At 53.2% G+C, this 17502-nt stretch overlaps 2 protein-coding genes across 3 annotated transcripts; both read right to left on the bottom strand.

Moving 5' to 3' along the window:
• Positions 1-4275: 4275 nt before the first annotated feature.
• TMEM102 (transmembrane protein 102) lies at positions 4276-8733 on the bottom strand. Of its 2 annotated transcripts, none has more exons than XM_053463178.1 (3): positions 8691-8733; positions 5510-5682; positions 4276-5294 (listed from the first exon to the last, which is right to left on the bottom strand). In XM_053463178.1, exons 1-3 carry the CDS (start codon positions 8705-8707, stop codon positions 4276-4278), a joined length of 1209 nt encoding a protein of 402 aa, XP_053319153.1. In that variant the 5' UTR covers positions 8708-8733. The 2 variants fall into 2 exon arrangements, with proteins under 2 accessions (XP_053319153.1, XP_053319154.1); XM_053463179.1 differs by having other exon boundaries at positions 8652-8716.
• Positions 8734-12110: 3377 nt separating this feature from the next.
• On the bottom strand, positions 12111-16091 carry TMEM256 (transmembrane protein 256). The gene is made up of 4 exons (XM_053463189.1): positions 16001-16091; positions 13206-13243; positions 12695-12775; positions 12111-12305 (listed from the first exon to the last, which is right to left on the bottom strand). The coding sequence occupies exons 1-4, from the start codon at positions 16080-16082 to the stop codon at positions 12162-12164; spliced, it is 345 nt and encodes a 114-aa protein (XP_053319164.1). The 5' UTR covers positions 16083-16091; the 3' UTR covers positions 12111-12161.
• Between the last annotated feature and the right edge of the window lie 1411 nt (positions 16092-17502).

Below are 17502 nucleotides of genomic sequence, written 5' to 3'. Positions count from 1 at the left end.
CCGCACACACAGCTCTGTCACTGCCCCTCCATCCTGCCCCGCAGCCCTCTCTGCTATTCCTATACTAACCCCGCACACACACAGCTCTGTCACTGCCCCTCCATCCTGCCCCGCAGCCCTCTCTGCTATTCCTATACTAACCCCCCCCCACACACAGCTCTGTCACTGCCCCTCCATCCTGCCCCGCAGCCCTCTCTGCTATTCTTATACTAATCCCGCACACACACAGCTCTGTCACTGCCCCTCCATCCTGCCCCGCAGCCCTCTCTGCTATTCCTATACTAACCCCACACACACAGCTCTGTCACTGCCCCTCCATCCTGCCCCGCAGCCCTCTCTGCTATTCCTATACTAACCCCCCCCACACACACACAGCTCTGTCACTGCCCCTCCATCCTGCCCCGCAGCCCTCTCTGCTATTCCTATACTAACCCCACACACACACAGCTCTGTCACTGCCCCTCCATCCTGCCCCGCAGCCCTCTCTGCTAATCCTATACTAACCCCGCACACAGCTCTGTCACTGCCCCTCCATCCTGCCCCGCAGCCCCCTCTGCTATTCCTATACTAACCCCGCACACACACAGCTCTGTCACTGCCCCTCCATCCTGCCCCGCAGCCCTCTCTGCTATTCCTATACTAACCCCGCACACACAGCTCTGTCACTGCCCCTCCATCCTGCCCCGCAGCCCTCTCTGCTATTCCTATACTAACCCCCCACACACACACAGCTCTGTCACTGCCCCTCCATCCTGCCCCGCAGCCCTCTCTGCTATTCCTATACTAACCCCACACACACACACAGCTCTGTCACTGCCCCTCCATCCTGCCCCGCAGCCCTCTCTGCTATTCCTATACTAACCCCGCACACACAGCTCTGTCACTGCCCCTCCATCCTGCCCCGCAGCCCTCTCTGCTATTCCTATACTAACCCCGCACACACAGCTCTGTCACTGCCCCTCCATCCTGCCCCGCAGCCCTCTCTGCTATTCCTATACTAACCCCGCACACACAGCTCTGTCACTGCCCCTCCATCCTGCCCCGCAGCCCTCTCTGCTATTCCTATACTAACCCCCCCCACACACAGCTCTGTCACTGCCCCTCCATCCTGCCCCGCAGCCCTCTCTGCTATTCCTATACTAACCCCCCGCACACAGCTCTGTCACTGCCCCTCCATCCTGCCCCGCAGCCCTCTCTGCTATTCCTATACTAACCCCCCCACACACACAGCTCTGTCACTGCCCCTCCATCCTGCCCCACAGCCCTCTCTGCTATTCCTATACTAACCCCCCACACACACACAGCTCTGTCACTGCCCCTCCATCCTGCCCCGCAGCCCTCTCTGCTATTCCTATACTAACCCCACACACACACACAGCTCTGTCACTGCCCCTCCATCCTGCCCCGCAGCCCTCTCTGCTATTCCTATACTAACCCCACACACACACAGCTCTGTCACTGCCCCTCCATCCTGCCCCGCAGCCCTCTCTGCTATTCCTATACTAACCCCCCCCACACACACAGCTCTGTCACTGCCCCTCCATCCTGCCCCGCAGCCCTCTCTGCTATTCCTATACTAACCCCACACACACAGCTCTGTCACTGCCCCTCCATCCTGCCCCGCACCCCTCTCTGCTATTCCTATACTAACCCCCCACACACACACAGCTCTGTCACTGCCCCTCCATCCTGCCCCGCAGCCCTCTCTGCTATTCCTATACTAACCCCACACACACACACAGCTCTGTCACTGCCCCTCCATCCTGCCCCGCAGCCCTCTCTGCTATTCCTATACTAACCCCGCACACACAGCTCTGTCACTGCCCCTCCATCCTGCCCCGCAGCCCTCTCTGCTATTCCTATACTAACCCCGCACACACAGCTCTGTCACTGCCCCTCCATCCTGCCCCGCAGCCCTCTCTGCTATTCCTATACTAACCCCGCACACACAGCTCTGTCACTGCCCCTCCATCCTGCCCCGCAGCCCTCTCTGCTATTCCTATACTAACCCCCCCCCACACACAGCTCTGTCACTGCCCCTCCATCCTGCCCCGCAGCCCTCTCTGCTATTCCTATACTAACCCCCCGCACACAGCTCTGTCACTGCCCCTCCATCCTGCCCCGCAGCCCTCTCTGCTATTCCTATACTAACCCCCCACACACACAGCTCTGTCACTGCCCCTCCATCCTGCCCCACAGCCCTCTCTGCTATTCCTATACTAACCCCCCACACACACACAGCTCTGTCACTGCCCCTCCATCCTGCCCCGCAGCCCTCTCTGCTATTCCTATACTAACCCCACACACACACACAGCTCTGTCACTGCCCCTCCATCCTGCCCCGCAGCCCTCTCTGCTATTCCTATACTAACCCCACACACACACAGCTCTGTCACTGCCCCTCCATCCTGCCCCGCAGCCCTCTCTGCTATTCCTATACTAACCCCTCACACACACACAGCTCTGTCACTGCCCCTCCATCCTGCCCCGCAGCCCTCTCTGCTATTCCTATACAAACCCCCCCCACACACACAGCTCTGTCACTGCCCCTACATCCTGCCCCGCAGCCCTCTCTGCTATTCCTATACTAACCCCCCGCACACACACAGCTCTGTCACTGCCCCTCCATCCTGCCCCGCAGCCCTCTCTGCTATTCCTATACTAACCCCCGCACACACACAGCTCTGTCACTGCCCCTCCATCCTGCCCCGCAGCCCTCTCTGCTATTCCTATACTAACCCCGCACACACACAGCTCTGTCACTGCCCCTACATCCTGCCCCGCAGCCCTCTCTGCTATTCCTATACTAACCCCCCACACACACACAGCTCTGTCACTGCCCCTCCATCCTGCCCCGCAGCCCTCTCTGCTATTCCTATACTAACCCCCCACACACACACAGCTCTGTCACTGCCCCTCCATCCTGCCCCTCAGCCCTCTCTGCTATTCCTATACTAACCCCCCCACACACACAGCTCTGTCACTGCCCCTCCATCCTGCCCCGCAGCCCTCTCTGCTATTCCAGACACTGCACCTCTTTTGAATTGACACATTTATTAAACGTATTTTTGGAGATGGGCCACGCGCCAGTTTGGCTGCTCTGTGCATCTCACAAGGACAATTCAGTTGATGCCAGAGCCTCCCTGGCAGTCTGCGGACAGTGTGAACGTTCACAAATGGAGTGTCAGCTCCCAGGGTTTCCTTCGTGACCGTCAGGAGTCTGCAATATTTCCGTTGGCCATATGCAGCACGCACGTAATATAATTGTTACAACTCTCAGGACACTCAGCCAGAGTGCACAGTACATCACAGAGTCTGTCATTTTGTCGCCCACGCCATGGCGTGTGTTGGAGTGACGTGCGAATCAGCGTGGCCTGTGTTAACCTCCTCTCTGCCAGGAAACACGCGTGTTCAGCCACTTTGGCAATGCGGCTTTCACTTTCTACCGGAGTCGTCAGCGACCTTGCAGCGGCCACAATGTGCAGCCACGTCTTGGCCACGCGTGTCCTTATCTCCGGAGGAGACGTTTCCTCACCAGGAGAAGGAAGCAGACGGACGGTCAGAGACAGACGGGGGTGAGAGCCGCATTGTACTTGGCACAGAGGTGGCACGTGCCACAGCAGACAATCCACAGCCGGGGTAATAATTGGCACATAAGGGGTGACGCGTGCGCTCATCACAGACCTACACAGCCCAGACCCAGCAGCAGATACTCAGACACACTATACCTGCGCGGCAGCACCGCAGCTAATCAGGGAATTGATCAGAACTAGAGGGGGGGAGAGCGGTCTGCACGTGAGCGGAATCCATTATTTTACAGAGAGAGAGACATTCGCAGGGACCTGGCAACACGGGGGTTAATAGGCGACACGGGGAATATCCAGCCAGCATGGGGTTAATAGGCAACACGGGGAATATCCAGCCAGCATGGGGTTAATAGGTGACGGGGGGGGGTTCAGCCAGCATGGGGTTAATAGGCGACACGGGGGGATATCCAGTAAGCATGGGGTTAATAGGCGACACGGGGGGATATCCAGTAAGCATGGGGCTAATAGGCAACACAGTGAGGCGGCCCTGTATAAGGGACAGTTAAATCAGTGAGATGACCCTGTGAGGTAACTACCCCTCCCCCCGGTACACAATGGAGGGGGGGTAAATAAATGGTATAGTTAATAGGCATTTTCCTTACAGAAGTGCCCCGTGGAGGGTAACCCAGCGTCTGTCTGCCCCGTCGAGCTGTTGCTGCTTGCGGCCGGTCCGGGTATAAATCCACGTCTAGCTGGGGTAACAGGTAGATCCCTTCTCTTCTTTCTCGTCCCTCTCCTCCCTCTCGTCTTTCTCCCCTCCTCTGACCGCCTCTTTCGCCTCTCTCACTACCTCTCGCAGATAGAGAACCGGCTTAGCCCTGACCTCTGACACCCTGCGGGCCAGGGATGGACCCCTAGGGTTACCCCGTAGGAGGTCACACCCCGGTAAGAACGGGTTGGGGCAGGAGCCTCGTAGGAAAGCAAGGGAAAGCTCTTCAAGGAGGCCTAAGAAGCAAAGAGCTGCATTCTGCCCCCGGCATAGATACCCCCGGGGCAGCCGCTCACAGGCGTGAATGAGGGTCACCCAAACCACATATGGACCAGGAGCTCCTTTCTCCTGAAGGAGAGGGCCAAGCACAGCCATGGAGGCCCTCAGCACCCTGGAGAGGGTCTCGGGGAGGCATTTCCGCATAAATAGTTCTGTGCCCGGGAACCCCACTCGCCACTGCTCGTTGGGACCCCAGGGAAACAGGTGGAAGAGCCTGGGGCTGCCGTCTTCATCTGCCCCTATGTCGTCCAGGTACTGGGCACCGGGGGGCAAACCCTGAACCTCAACCACAGGAATAACATCAAACCGGATGAGGAGGCCGTTGGGGTTGGACAGGAGGATGGAGGCACAGCTGCCCCAGGCTTCGGCCTTCTCTAGAGACAGAGGAGGTGGTGGGAGGCTGGAGACAGCAGAGAGAAGCGATGGGAGAAACCAGAGGGAAACCGCGTGCGGAGAGACATGCGCGGTGGGCGACTGGAGACGCGGGTGCGGCGGGTCCCAGAGAGATAGAGGCACCTGGTAATGGCAAGGAGAGGACTGGGAGACGAGGTCAGGAGACCCAAGACGGAGAATGGGGACCAGAAGGGTGTAAGAGACGGGTGGAGAGAGAAAGGGTGAAGGGGAGCCCAGGTCATACGGACAGACATCGAGACAGCCAGAGCACAAGCCCCCCGAGAGGAGAAGGAGAGAGTTGGGAGAGGGCAGGGGGTGTACGTGAGCTGGCGGAGGAGACAAATGGAGAGAAGGGGAAAAAAAAAGATATAGAGAAGGGAGATAAGGACCAAAGAGAGAGAAGAGAGAGTAAGAGGAGGGAGAGAAAAGGAGAGAGAAAACAATTAGTCTTTTTAATACATCCCCTCTCCACCCCACCCCGTTTCTCACCCCACCCCGTCTCTCACCCCTCCCAATATGCCTCTTCTCTGAGTTTCCTCACCAATCAGCGAGAAGATGTAGTCCTTGGCCTGCACGCAGCTCTGCACCAGGTCCCTCCCCTGCAGAGCTCCTCTCTCCCTCCTCTCCAGTTCCTCCAACAGCTTGTTTAACTCCTCAATGCGAGATCCAGAGCAAAAGTCCACGTCGGTCAGCGGCCGCGCCGAAGCTGCCATTCTGAAGGGCAACGGAAAAAGAGACACATAACCCCTTCGATGAGCTGCAGTCCAGAGGCGCGTGCCGCTCCTGCCTCCACCGCCGGGAAACTGCCCCTTAATGGGCATATAGCTGCGGTTTAATTCTGCCCTGTTACCTATCAGACGAGGGGCAACATTCGCACCCTCTGCAGTAACTACTTTGTGCCAGACGAGGGCGCTTCCTATAGGTGTAGAGGTTGGGGTGGGCAGGAAGCGCAGCACCAGCCGTCCAATGGGCTCCATCACTTGCGTTAAGGGCACTGGGTGGGAAATAATCACCAGATACCCCAGCAGGAACCCACAGCGTGTGGCAGACACGAGAGGTGTACTGCCATGGGACCCCCACATACTGGAATAAAGCGGTCGGGGGGCGGCGGATCACAAGAGACCCTGAAACAAGTGCACGTCGGGGGTAATGAAGGTCCCAAGGAAGGGGCTCAGCTCTGGGAGACCCCAAAACAAACCTGTGAGCAGGGGCGGGCTGGGCCGGGGGGCAATTGCCCCCCAGGCCGCCCTAAATCCGGGCCGGTGGGCCGGACGGACGACCGGCAGACGAGCATTCAACGCGGCTGCGGCCGCAAAGTTAAAAACTAAGCGGCCACGAGCGGGATTGAATGCGGCCGTCATGCGTACCTGGCGGGGGGGGGGGTTGGGGGAGGGGGGCGGTCCGCCCCGGCTGCCGCTCATCTGAGGGGTGCCACCATGCCGGCACGCCTTCAGAAACGATGCGCGCAGCAACTGTGGCTGTGCGCCGGGACTTGATGTCAAATCCCGGCGCACAACACTGAAGCCACGCCCACCGTCTTCCGCGCTCAGTGCACAGGACAGGAAGAAGAAGAAGAGGAGGAGGAAAAGTGAGAGTGACAGAAGAAAAGGTAGGAGAGAGTGGATTAGTAAGTGTGTGAGAGTGATGGGTGTTATGCTGAATGTAAGTGTGTGAGAGTGATGGGTGTTATGCTGAATGTAAGTGTGTGAGAGTGATGGGTGTAATGCTGAATGTAAGTGTGCGAGAGTGATGGGTGTTATGCTGAATGTAAGTGTGTGAGAGTGATGGGTGTTATGCCTAATGTAAGTGTGTGAGAATGATGGGTGTTATGCTGAATGTAAGTGTGTGAGAGTGATGGGTGTAATGCTGAATGTAAGTGTGCGAGAGTGATGGGTGTTATGCTGAATGTAAGTGTGTGAGAGTGATGGGTGTTATGCTGAATGTAAGTGTGTGAGAATGATGGGTGTTATGCTGAATGTAAGTGTGTGAGAGTGATGGGTGTTATGCTGAATGTAAGTGTGAGAGTGATGGGTGTTATGCTGCATGTAAGTGTGTGAGAGTGATGGGTGTTATGCTGCATGTAAGTGTGTGAGAGTGATGGGTGTTATGCTGAATGTTTGTGAATGAGGGTTTCAGATAGCATGGATGTGTAAGTGTTGGGGGATAGCTTGGCATAGGGAGTCCGTAATCACATTCCTTTCATGCCCAGATTCCAGCATGTAGTGGATGCCTAGGCATGATAGGAGTGTGATTGCTGTTATAAATAATTTTTTGGTCCAACTTCGGTGTGTTAATACTTTTATTGGGCAGAATAATTATATATATAATTGCAAACAGCAATCACACTCCTATCATGCTAAGTCAGCTAGCACATGCTAGAACCTGGGCATGGTAGGATTGTGATTGTTGTTATATATATGTGTGTGTATATATATATATTATATATATATATATATATATATTAATATTGTTGTTGATTTTTTTGTCTAATTTTGGTGTTACTTTTAATAAAGTATTTAAATTGTTTTGTTTTTTTTTTCAGTTTTGGCCAAGTGAATTATGAATTTTTAGTTTCAGTCCAGAATTTTCATTTCGGTGCATCCCTACTATATACTATGCCAGTCACTAAAGTGGTAAGCCTACACCACATCAATGTTTGGCTTAGTATATAGTGATAGGGGTTATCAGTGTCTGGCTCAGTGTATAGGCACACATTGACGGTGGTGCTGCATAATCCCTAAGTATATAATGATAACAGTTATGCTGTACCCCTGTCAATGTTTGCCTAACCATAGAAACTATGCAGTTTTAAAGTGTGTGTGTGGCGGGGGGGGGGGTGCCACATACAGGGTCTGCCACAGGTGCCAAATACTCTCGGTACGCCCCTGCATCAGGCGACTGTCAGACCCAACGGCCATTCCTCAGCTCCTCTTCCCTCGTCTTAAAAGGGGTGTGATGAAGAGCTGAGGCATGCGGTGGAGTGACTGCCGCACGACGGCCGCTTTCAATGTCGCTCGCAGCCGCTTTGATGGTGCAATGGGCCAGTTGACTAGACTTGCCCCCCAGGCCTTAGGCTGCCAGCCCTCCCCTGCCTGTGAGCCCCCAAAAGCCCTGGAGCTGCTTTCCAGAAACCTACCCAGTGACAGGAAGGGGTCGCATACAGCGGCCCAGAGCGGCCACCCCATCGCCCGGTGCTCGATGGCGCCTCCCACAGATAGCCGCCTGTGCATTGGGAGTATTTAGCGCGTGACCACCGGCTGGAAACACGCGGCTGCTCGCTGCAAACATGCAAGTGGGTAGTGGGAGCAAGCATGTCATTTACTGACCGCCGGCCTTAAAGTGCCGGAACCAATTTCATACTGTTATACATACATACATACATACATACACACACATACAGATATACATACACAGATATACATACACACACGCACACAGATATACATGCATACATACGCACACAGATATACATATATACATACACACGCAGTAACCCACCCGCGCAGGTGCCTCCTCGGCCTGTATGAATCAGGCACGGCGTTCAGACTCGGGTCACTCGGTGATCATCCATCCATCCGCAGAGGACGTGTGAAATCTGGACACATAACACAGGTATTAGGCATGTGTGGAATCCGACACGCGTGTGTAAAGCGAGGACCCCCATCAGACACCGGATTACACACCGGGGAAGGTGTCACGCGTTATCAGCGTCCGGCCCTCACCTGGCTTTGCTGGACATTTAGTTTCTCCTCCATTCACTTTCTGTCTCCACTTCCTGATTCTGTTTCCTGGCCACGCCCACCTCACCTGCAGGACAGAGCCCCGCCCATCTCACCTGCTGTCTCTTCCTGCAGTCCTAGAGGTGCTGGAGTCTGCGTCCCATTACCTCTAAGACTGTCCTACAGGTGCAACATTCTGCATTTCCCTCACACCTTTCACTACTTTACCTGTCCGAGAGGGGCCAGACCCTTTATTACTTTACCTGTCCGAGAGGGGCCAGCCCCTTTATTACTTTACCTGTCCAAGAGGGGCCAGCCCCTTTATTACTTCACCTGTCCAAGAGGGGCCAGCCCCTTTATTACTTTACCTGTCCAAGAGGGGCCAGCCCCTTTATTACTTTACCTGTCCGAGAGGGGCCAGCCCCTTTATTACTTTACCTGTCCGAGAGAGGCCAGCTCCTTTATTACTTTACCTGTCCAAGAGGGGCCAGAGTCTTTATTACTTTACCTGTCCAAGAGGGGCCAGCCCCTTTATTACTTTACCTGTCCGAGAGAGGCCAGCTCCTTTATTACTTTACCTGTCCAAGAGGGGCCAGAGTCTTTATTACTTTACCTGTCCAAGAGGGGCCAGCCCCTTTATTACTTTACCTTCCTAACAGGGCCAGTGCCTTTATTTCTTTACCTATCCGAGAGGGGCCAGACCTTTTGTTACTTTACCTGTCCGAGAGGAGCCAGACCCTTTATTACTTTACCTTCCTAGCAGGGCCAGTGCCTTTATTTTTTTACCTGTCCGAGAGGGGCCAGACCCTTTGTTACTTTACCTGTCCGAGAGGGGCCAGACCCTTTGTTACTTTACCTGTCCGAGAGGGGCCAGACCCTTTATTACTTTACCTTCCTAGAGGTCCAGAAGCTGGGCTGTCTGTTATAAATACTCATGTATAAAACATTCAGGCCATGGGGTAATTCTCTGCTCAGGGGTCAGTGCTGGTAAACTTGTGTAAATACTAAAAACATCATTTTACAGTAAATCCCCCCAAATTATTGCACGCATTTACCTGCCACAAAGGGGAATTCCGGCTATGGGGCTCGTGTGTGTTTATTGATACATCTGCCCCTGCCTGGTATTAAATAGATTATCTGCCACCGGGTCTGAACCGGCGCATTAACAGTTAACTCCAGCTACAGAATAATTCTGTGATATAACGGCTCCACCGTGTGGCCGCTCCTTGTACTGCAAACATAAGTGTAACGGAGGATAACTTCACTGAGAGGGTGGTGGATAAGTGGAACAGCCTCCGAGCAGAACCACCTCCCTCTTTCAGATACTAATGCCCCTCGCTATACACCCGGCACCCTGCTTGCTTTTTCCACCCTTTTGTTGCATTGTGCTCAGAAATAATTACCCCCGAGCCCGATGCTATATTCTGCTTTGTGATTTTTATGGCCCGAGTGCATTAAACTCCACCCCCCGCGCCGCTGTCTTTACCATGACATCATATTGCATCACTCCACTATTAAAGGACGCCCTTGGCCGGGGTTAGTCGGTTTAGGACAGAAGATGTCACGGAGTTGGGAGAGGAGCGAGGTGGGAAGGCCTGGGATCCAGGGAGCAGGTGGTGAGCGGCGAGGAAGACTTCACATTCTGTAACCATGGAGACCGAGTCGCAAGTGGAGGCTGGGGGGTCGGGGAGAGGTTTTTGAGGGTTCTGGAGAGTCTGGGATTCAGGTGTGGACTCTTTCAACCGCTCGCCCGAAATTCAGAAAAGGCTTGAGGGGTGAGAGAAGGCGAAGGGAGGAGGGCAGGGACGGCGGAGAGAACCACAGACGGAGAAGGGGAGAGGGCAGAGTTTCCCCAGAACCATCCTGCGCTCTCTATGCAGCCGCCACGCTCTCCCCTGCCGGCCCCTGTATAATGTATAGATAAATCAGTGACCGGCCCCTGTATAATGTATAGATAAATCAGTGACCGGCCCCTGTATAATGTATAGATAAATCAGTGACCGGCCCCCTGTATAATGTATAGATAAATCAGTGACCGGCCCCTGTATAATGTATAGATAAATCAGTGACCGGCCCCTGTATAATGTATAGATAAATCAGTGACCGCCCCCCTGTATAATGTATAGTTAAATTAGTTACCGGCCCCCTGTATAACGTATAGATAAATCAGTGACCGGCCCCCTGTATAATGTATAGATAAATCAGTGACCGGCCCCTGTATAATGTATAGATAAATCAGTGACCGGCCCCTGTATAATGTATAGATAAATCAGTGACCGGCCCCCTGTATAATGTATAGATAAATCAGTGACCGGCCCCTGTATAATGTATAGATAAATCAGTGACCGGCCCCTGTATAATGTATAGATAAATCAGTGACCGGCCCCTGTATAATGTATAGATAAATCAGTGACCGGCCCCTGTATAATGTATAGACAAATCAGTGACCGGCCCCCTGTATAATGTATAGACAAATCAGTGACCGGCCCCTGTATAATGTATAGACAAATCAGTGACCGGCCCCCTGTATAATGTATAGATAAATCAGTGACCGGCCCCCTGTATAATGTATAGATAAATCAGTGACCGGCCCCTGTATAATGTATAGATAAATCAGTGACCGGCCCCCTGTATAATGTATAGATAAATCAGTGACTGGCCCCCTGTATAATGTATAGATAAATCAGTGACCGGCCCCCTGTATAATGTATAGATAAATCAGTGACCGGCCCCCTGTATAATGTATAGATAAATCAGCGACCGGCCCCTGTATAATGTATAGATAAATCAGTGACCGGCCCCTATATAATGTATAGATAAATCAGTGACCCGGCCCCCTGTACACTGTATAGATAAATCAGTGACCCGGCCCCCTGTATAATGTATAGATAAATCAGTGACCGGCCCCCTGTATAATGTATAGATAAATCAGTGACCGGCCCCTGTATAATGTATAGATAAATCAGTGACCCGGCCCCCTGTATAATGTATAGATAAATCAGTGACCGGCCCCCTGTATAATGTATAAATCAGTGAGGGGCCCTGTATTATGTATAGTTAATGCCATCACATTATATGAAACCCGCGCCGTATTTTCTGCGAATGGATTTTTATTTACAATTCAGTTAAACTCGCGATTGGACAGACGGTAACGGGATCGGTCGGACAGACGGTAACGGGATCGGTCGGACAGACGGTAACGGGATCGGTCGGACAGACGGTAACGGGATCGGTCGGACAGACAGTAGTGGGATCGGTCGGACAGACAGTAATGGGATCGGTCGGACAGACAGTAACGGGATCGGTCGGACAGACGGTAACGGGATCGGTCGCCGGGGGGCAGATTTCATTCCGCTTCTGCCCTCCTGGTAATTTTTTTTATATAAGGTAGGAAGGGATCCCGGCCTGGGGGGGTTGGGGGGTCCGGCGCACGGCACGGCAGAGTCCACAGGAATGCGTTATAAGCGCGCAGGGTCACAGAGCCATCGCAGCCCAGCCCAGGATGAGCAGGGTGCCGCCGTACGGAGCGGCTCTGCTGAGCGTCGGATCCCCGGTCATCGCCTGATAATAAAACGTCCCACAAAACAGAACCATCCCTGACGTCAGGAGAGAGCCGGCCTAAACAGAACAGAGGAGAGAGCGTCACACGGCTTCACAGCCAGCAGGGGGCAGATCCCCGGCTCCCCGCGTCACCCCGCAGGGGGAGGGGCACACTCCCAGCGTCACCCCGTAGGGGGAGGGGCAGACTCCCAGCTCCCCGTGTCACCCCGCAGGGGCAGACTCCCAGCTCCCCGCGTCACCCCGCAGGGGGAGGGACAGACCCGCAGGGGGAGGGACAGACTCCCAGCTCCCCTTGTCACCCCGCAGGGGGAGGGGCAGACTCCCGGCTCCCCGCGTCACCCCGCAGGGGGAGGGGCAGACTCCCGGCTCCCCCTGTCACCCCGCAGGGGGAGGGGCAGACTCCCAGCTTCCCGTGTCACCCCGCAGGGGGAGGGGCAGTCACGTACCAGCAGGGGGCGCCTGCAGTGAGGGACGGCCAGTAACGCCAGGCTGTGCAGGAAGTGATACTGATTTGATGTCGCAAAGAGCTGGTAAAAGAGAGAGAGAAGTCAGGGCGCGGAAACACAGAAAGCACAAACTATTTATGCCCGCCATTATGCCCTGGAGATGACATCATCATATGACATCACTAATGACAGACCGCAGCAGGACCTTACTGTTCTAAATTCAAAATTTCCAAACATACGGATTAGACTGCAAGCCCACGAGACTGCCGACTCCTGTATCTGTAACTATCATGATATTAATATCTATCTGCTGGGAGGCTGCTCCACTTATCTACCACCCTCTCAGTAAAACTCCCTCTATTCCATCTGAGCCTCCAGCCGTAACTTTTCCTCCGCAGACATCGGAACATTAGGCAAACGTTTATTCCTCCCCTCTATACCCTCTCCATATCTGTAGTGTCATGTGGGAGGGGCGTGCAGGGCGTATACATTAACCCCTTCATCCAATCACCTCTCTCTGATATTCATTGCGATCGCTGTGTCGGAATCCTGCAAGAAGCAGAGAAAAGCAGAATGAATACAGAGAAACTCCTACAACTCTCAGCCAGGAACAGGGAGCCTACAGATTCCGGGTGTACTGGGACAATACCCCCACCCCCACCATATATCACAGCGCTGTATATACTGGGTGTACTGGGACTATACCCCCACCCCCACCATATATCACAGCGCTGTATATACTGGGTGTACTGGGACAATACCCCCACCCCCACCATATATCACAGCGCTGTATATACTGGGTGTACTGGGACTATACCCCCACCCCCACCATATATCACAGCGCTGTATATACTGGGACTATACCCCCACCCCCACCATATATCACAGCGCTGTATATACTGGGTGTACTGGGACTATACCACCACCCCCACCATATATCACAGCGCTGTATATACTGGGTGTACTGGGACTATACCCCCACCCCCACCATATATCACAGCGCTGTATATACTGGGTGTACTGGGACTATACCCCCACCCCCTGCCATATATCACAGCGCTGTATATACTGGGTGTACTGGGACTATACCCCCACCCCCACCGTATATCACAGCGCTGTATATACTGGGTGTACTGGGACTATACCCCCACCATATATCACAGCGCTGTATATACTGGGTATACTGGGACTATACCCCCACCCCCACCGTATATCACAGTGGTGTATATACTGGGTGTACTGGGACTATACCCCCACCCCCACCATATATCACAGCGCTGTATATACTGGGTGTACTGGGACTATACCCCCACCCCCACCATATATCACAGCGCTGTATATACTGGGTGTACTGGGACTATACCCCCACCATATATCACAGCGCTGTATATACTGGGTGTACTGGGACTATACCCCCACCCCCACCATATATATCACAGCGCTGTATATACTGGGTGTACTGGGACTATACCCCCACCCCCACCATAAATCACAGCGCTGTATATACTGGGTGTACTGGGACTATACCCCCACCATATATCACAGCGCTGTATATACTGGGTGTACTGGGACTATACCCCCACCCCCTGCCATATATCACAGCGCTGTATATACTGGGTGTACTGGGACTATACCCCCACCCCCTGCCATATATCACAGCGCTGTATATACTGGGTGTACTGGGACTACACCCCCCACCCCCTGCATATATCACAGCGCTGTATATACTGGGTGTACTGGGACGGGAAGAGGAAGAGGAGATGAGCGAGGAGGAGGAGAGCCGCAGCCCACGGGAGGAACGTAGGGATCGAGTAGGAGAGTATCTGCTTATGAGGGCAGAAATGTAGCGGGGGTGGCAGTGTTATGGTGGGGCAGTTATATGGGGTGGGGAGGGGAGTATTATGGGGGGGTAGTGTTATGGAGGGCAGTATATGAGGGGCAGTTATATGGGGTGGGGAGTATTATGGGGGGGTAGTGTTATGGAGGGCAGTATATGAGGGGGTAGTGTTATGGAGGGGGGGGCAGTGTTATGGAGGGCCTTATATGTCAGTACCAGGATTTTAAATGTAATTCTTGAGGTAATTGGGAGCCAGCGGAGGATCACAGAGGGGGGAAGCAGAAGAGGAGCGGCGTGCGAGGAAGAGGAGCGGCGTGCGAGGAAGAGGAGCCTCGCAGCGGCATTTAGTGCAGACTGTAGAGGAGTCGAGACCAGAAGAGTGCTGCAGTAGTCAAGGCGGGAAATAAGTGAATGAACCAGAGTTTTTATACCAACCCTTGCCATATATCACAGCGCTGTATATACTGGGTGTACTGGGACTATACCCCCACCCCCACCATATATCACAGCGCTGTATATACTGGGTGTACTGGGACTATACCCCCACCCCCACCATATATCACAGCGCTGTATATACTGGGTGTACTGGGACTATACCCCCACCATATATCACAGCGCTGTATATACTGGGTGTACTGGGACTATACCACCCCCACCATATATCACAGCGCTGTATATACTGGGTGTACTGGGACTATACCCCCACCCCCACCATATATCACAGCGCTGTATATACTGGGTGTACTGGGACTATACCCCCACCCCCACCATATATCACAGCGCTGTATATACTGGGTGTACTGGGACTATACCCCCACCATATATCACAGCGCTGTATATACTGGGTGTACTGGGACTATACCACCCCCACCATATATCACAGCGCTGTATATACTGGGTGTACTGGGACTATACCCCCACCCCCACCATATATCACAGCGCTGTATATACTGGGTGTACTGGGACTATACCCCCACCCCCACCATATATCACAGCGCTGTATATACTGGGTGTACTGAGACTATACCCCCCTTGCATATATCACAGCGCTGTATATACTGGGTGTACTGGGACTATACCCCCCTTGCATATATCACAGCGCTGTATATACTGGGTGTACTGGGACTATACCCCCCTTGCATATATCACAGCGCTGTATATACTGGGTGTACTGAGACTATACCCCCCTTGCATATATCACAGCGCTGTATATACTGGGTGTACTGGGACTATACCCCCCTTGCATATATCACAGCGCTGTATATACTGGGTGTACTGGGACTATACCCCCCTTGCATATATCACAGCACTGTATATACTGGGTGTACTGGGACTATACTCCCCTTGCATATATCACAGCGCTGTATATACTGGGTGTATTGGGACTATACCCCCCTTGCTATATATCACGGCGCTGTATATACTGGGTGTACTGAAGTATACATATACAGACAACAGGCCTTCCTCACCGTGGGCCCCATAGGCTCCAGCTGCCACTGCCAGGGCTCCTGACACTGCCCCGACCCTCCCCCACAGCCTGGACACCGCCATCTTTCTCGGATATAGTTTTGTGCGCTTAAACCAATCACAGCGCTGAACGTCATTGTCCTTAGAGAGCTAAGCGCAAGAGCATAATCCAATCAAATCTCGGCGCAGGATGAGCTTTTCCCACCCGAAATATGGCAGCACCCCGAGCTCCTCCGAACGAGGGTTTTTTGGTTTAAACTCTAGTGTTTTGCACTAACGAGGACGCCAATCGCTAACGTTACTGGGGAAATTACGTCATCCCGGCGTTCCAGTTTAACTAACAACCAAAATGTCCCAGAATTAACCAATAGCGCAGCACTTCTTTCTTGCGTCACCAGTTGCCACGACAACAGCTATGTCAACGACAGGGTAAACTGTGACATGCTATCCCCGCCATTTTTCTTATGGGCAATTCTTTGTGTAAAATTCAAACGGAACTGTTTAAATGGCGTGTATTGTGAATAAATCTACCCCTGACACCCCAATAAACCATATTAACTACCCCTCACCACCCACAAACAGCTCTCCTACCCCTGACACCCCAATAAACCATATTAACTACCCCTCACCACCCACAAACAGCTCTCCTACCCCTGACACCCCAATAAACCATATTAACTACCCCTCACCACCCACAAACAGCTCTGTTACCCCCTGACACCCCAATAAACCATATTAACTACCACCCACAAACAGCTCTGCTACCCCCTGACACCCCAATAAACCATATTAACTGCCCCTCGCCACCCACAAACAGCTCTGCTACCCCTGACACCCCAATAAACCATATTAACTACCCCTCACCACCCACAAACAGCTCTGCTACCCCCTGACACCCCAATAAACCATATTAACTACCCCTCACCACCCACAAACAGCTCTGCTACCCCCTGACACCCCAATAAACCATATTAACTACCCCTCACCACCCACAAACAGCTCTGCTACCCCTGACACCCCAATAAACCATATTAACTACCCCTCACCACCCACAAACAGCTCTGCTACCCCTGACACCCCAATAAACCATATTAACTACCCCTCACCACCCACAAACAGCTCTGCTACCCCTGACACCCCAATAAACCATATTAACTACCCCTCACCAGCCACAAACAGCTCTGCTACCCCTGACACCCCAATAAACCATATTAACTACCCCTCACCACCCACAAACAGCTCTGCTACCCCTGACACCCCAATAAACCATATTATCTACCCCTCACCAGCCACAAACAGCTCTGCTACCCCTGACACCCCAATAAACCATATTAACTACCCCTCACCACCCACAAACAGCTCTGCTACCCCTGACACCCCAATAAACCATATTAACTACCCCTCACCACCCACAAACAGCTCTGCTACCCCTGACACCCCAATAAACCATATTAACTACCCCTCACCACCCACAAACAGCTCTGCTACCCCTGACACCCCAATA

Source organism: Spea bombifrons, chromosome 4, assembly GCF_027358695.1.
Source record: "Spea bombifrons isolate aSpeBom1 chromosome 4, aSpeBom1.2.pri, whole genome shotgun sequence".
Lineage (NCBI taxonomy): Eukaryota > Metazoa > Chordata > Amphibia > Anura > Pelobatidae > Spea > Spea bombifrons.
Note: the sequence above shows the minus strand (reverse complement) of the source record. Positions and strands in the feature narration are given on the sequence as shown.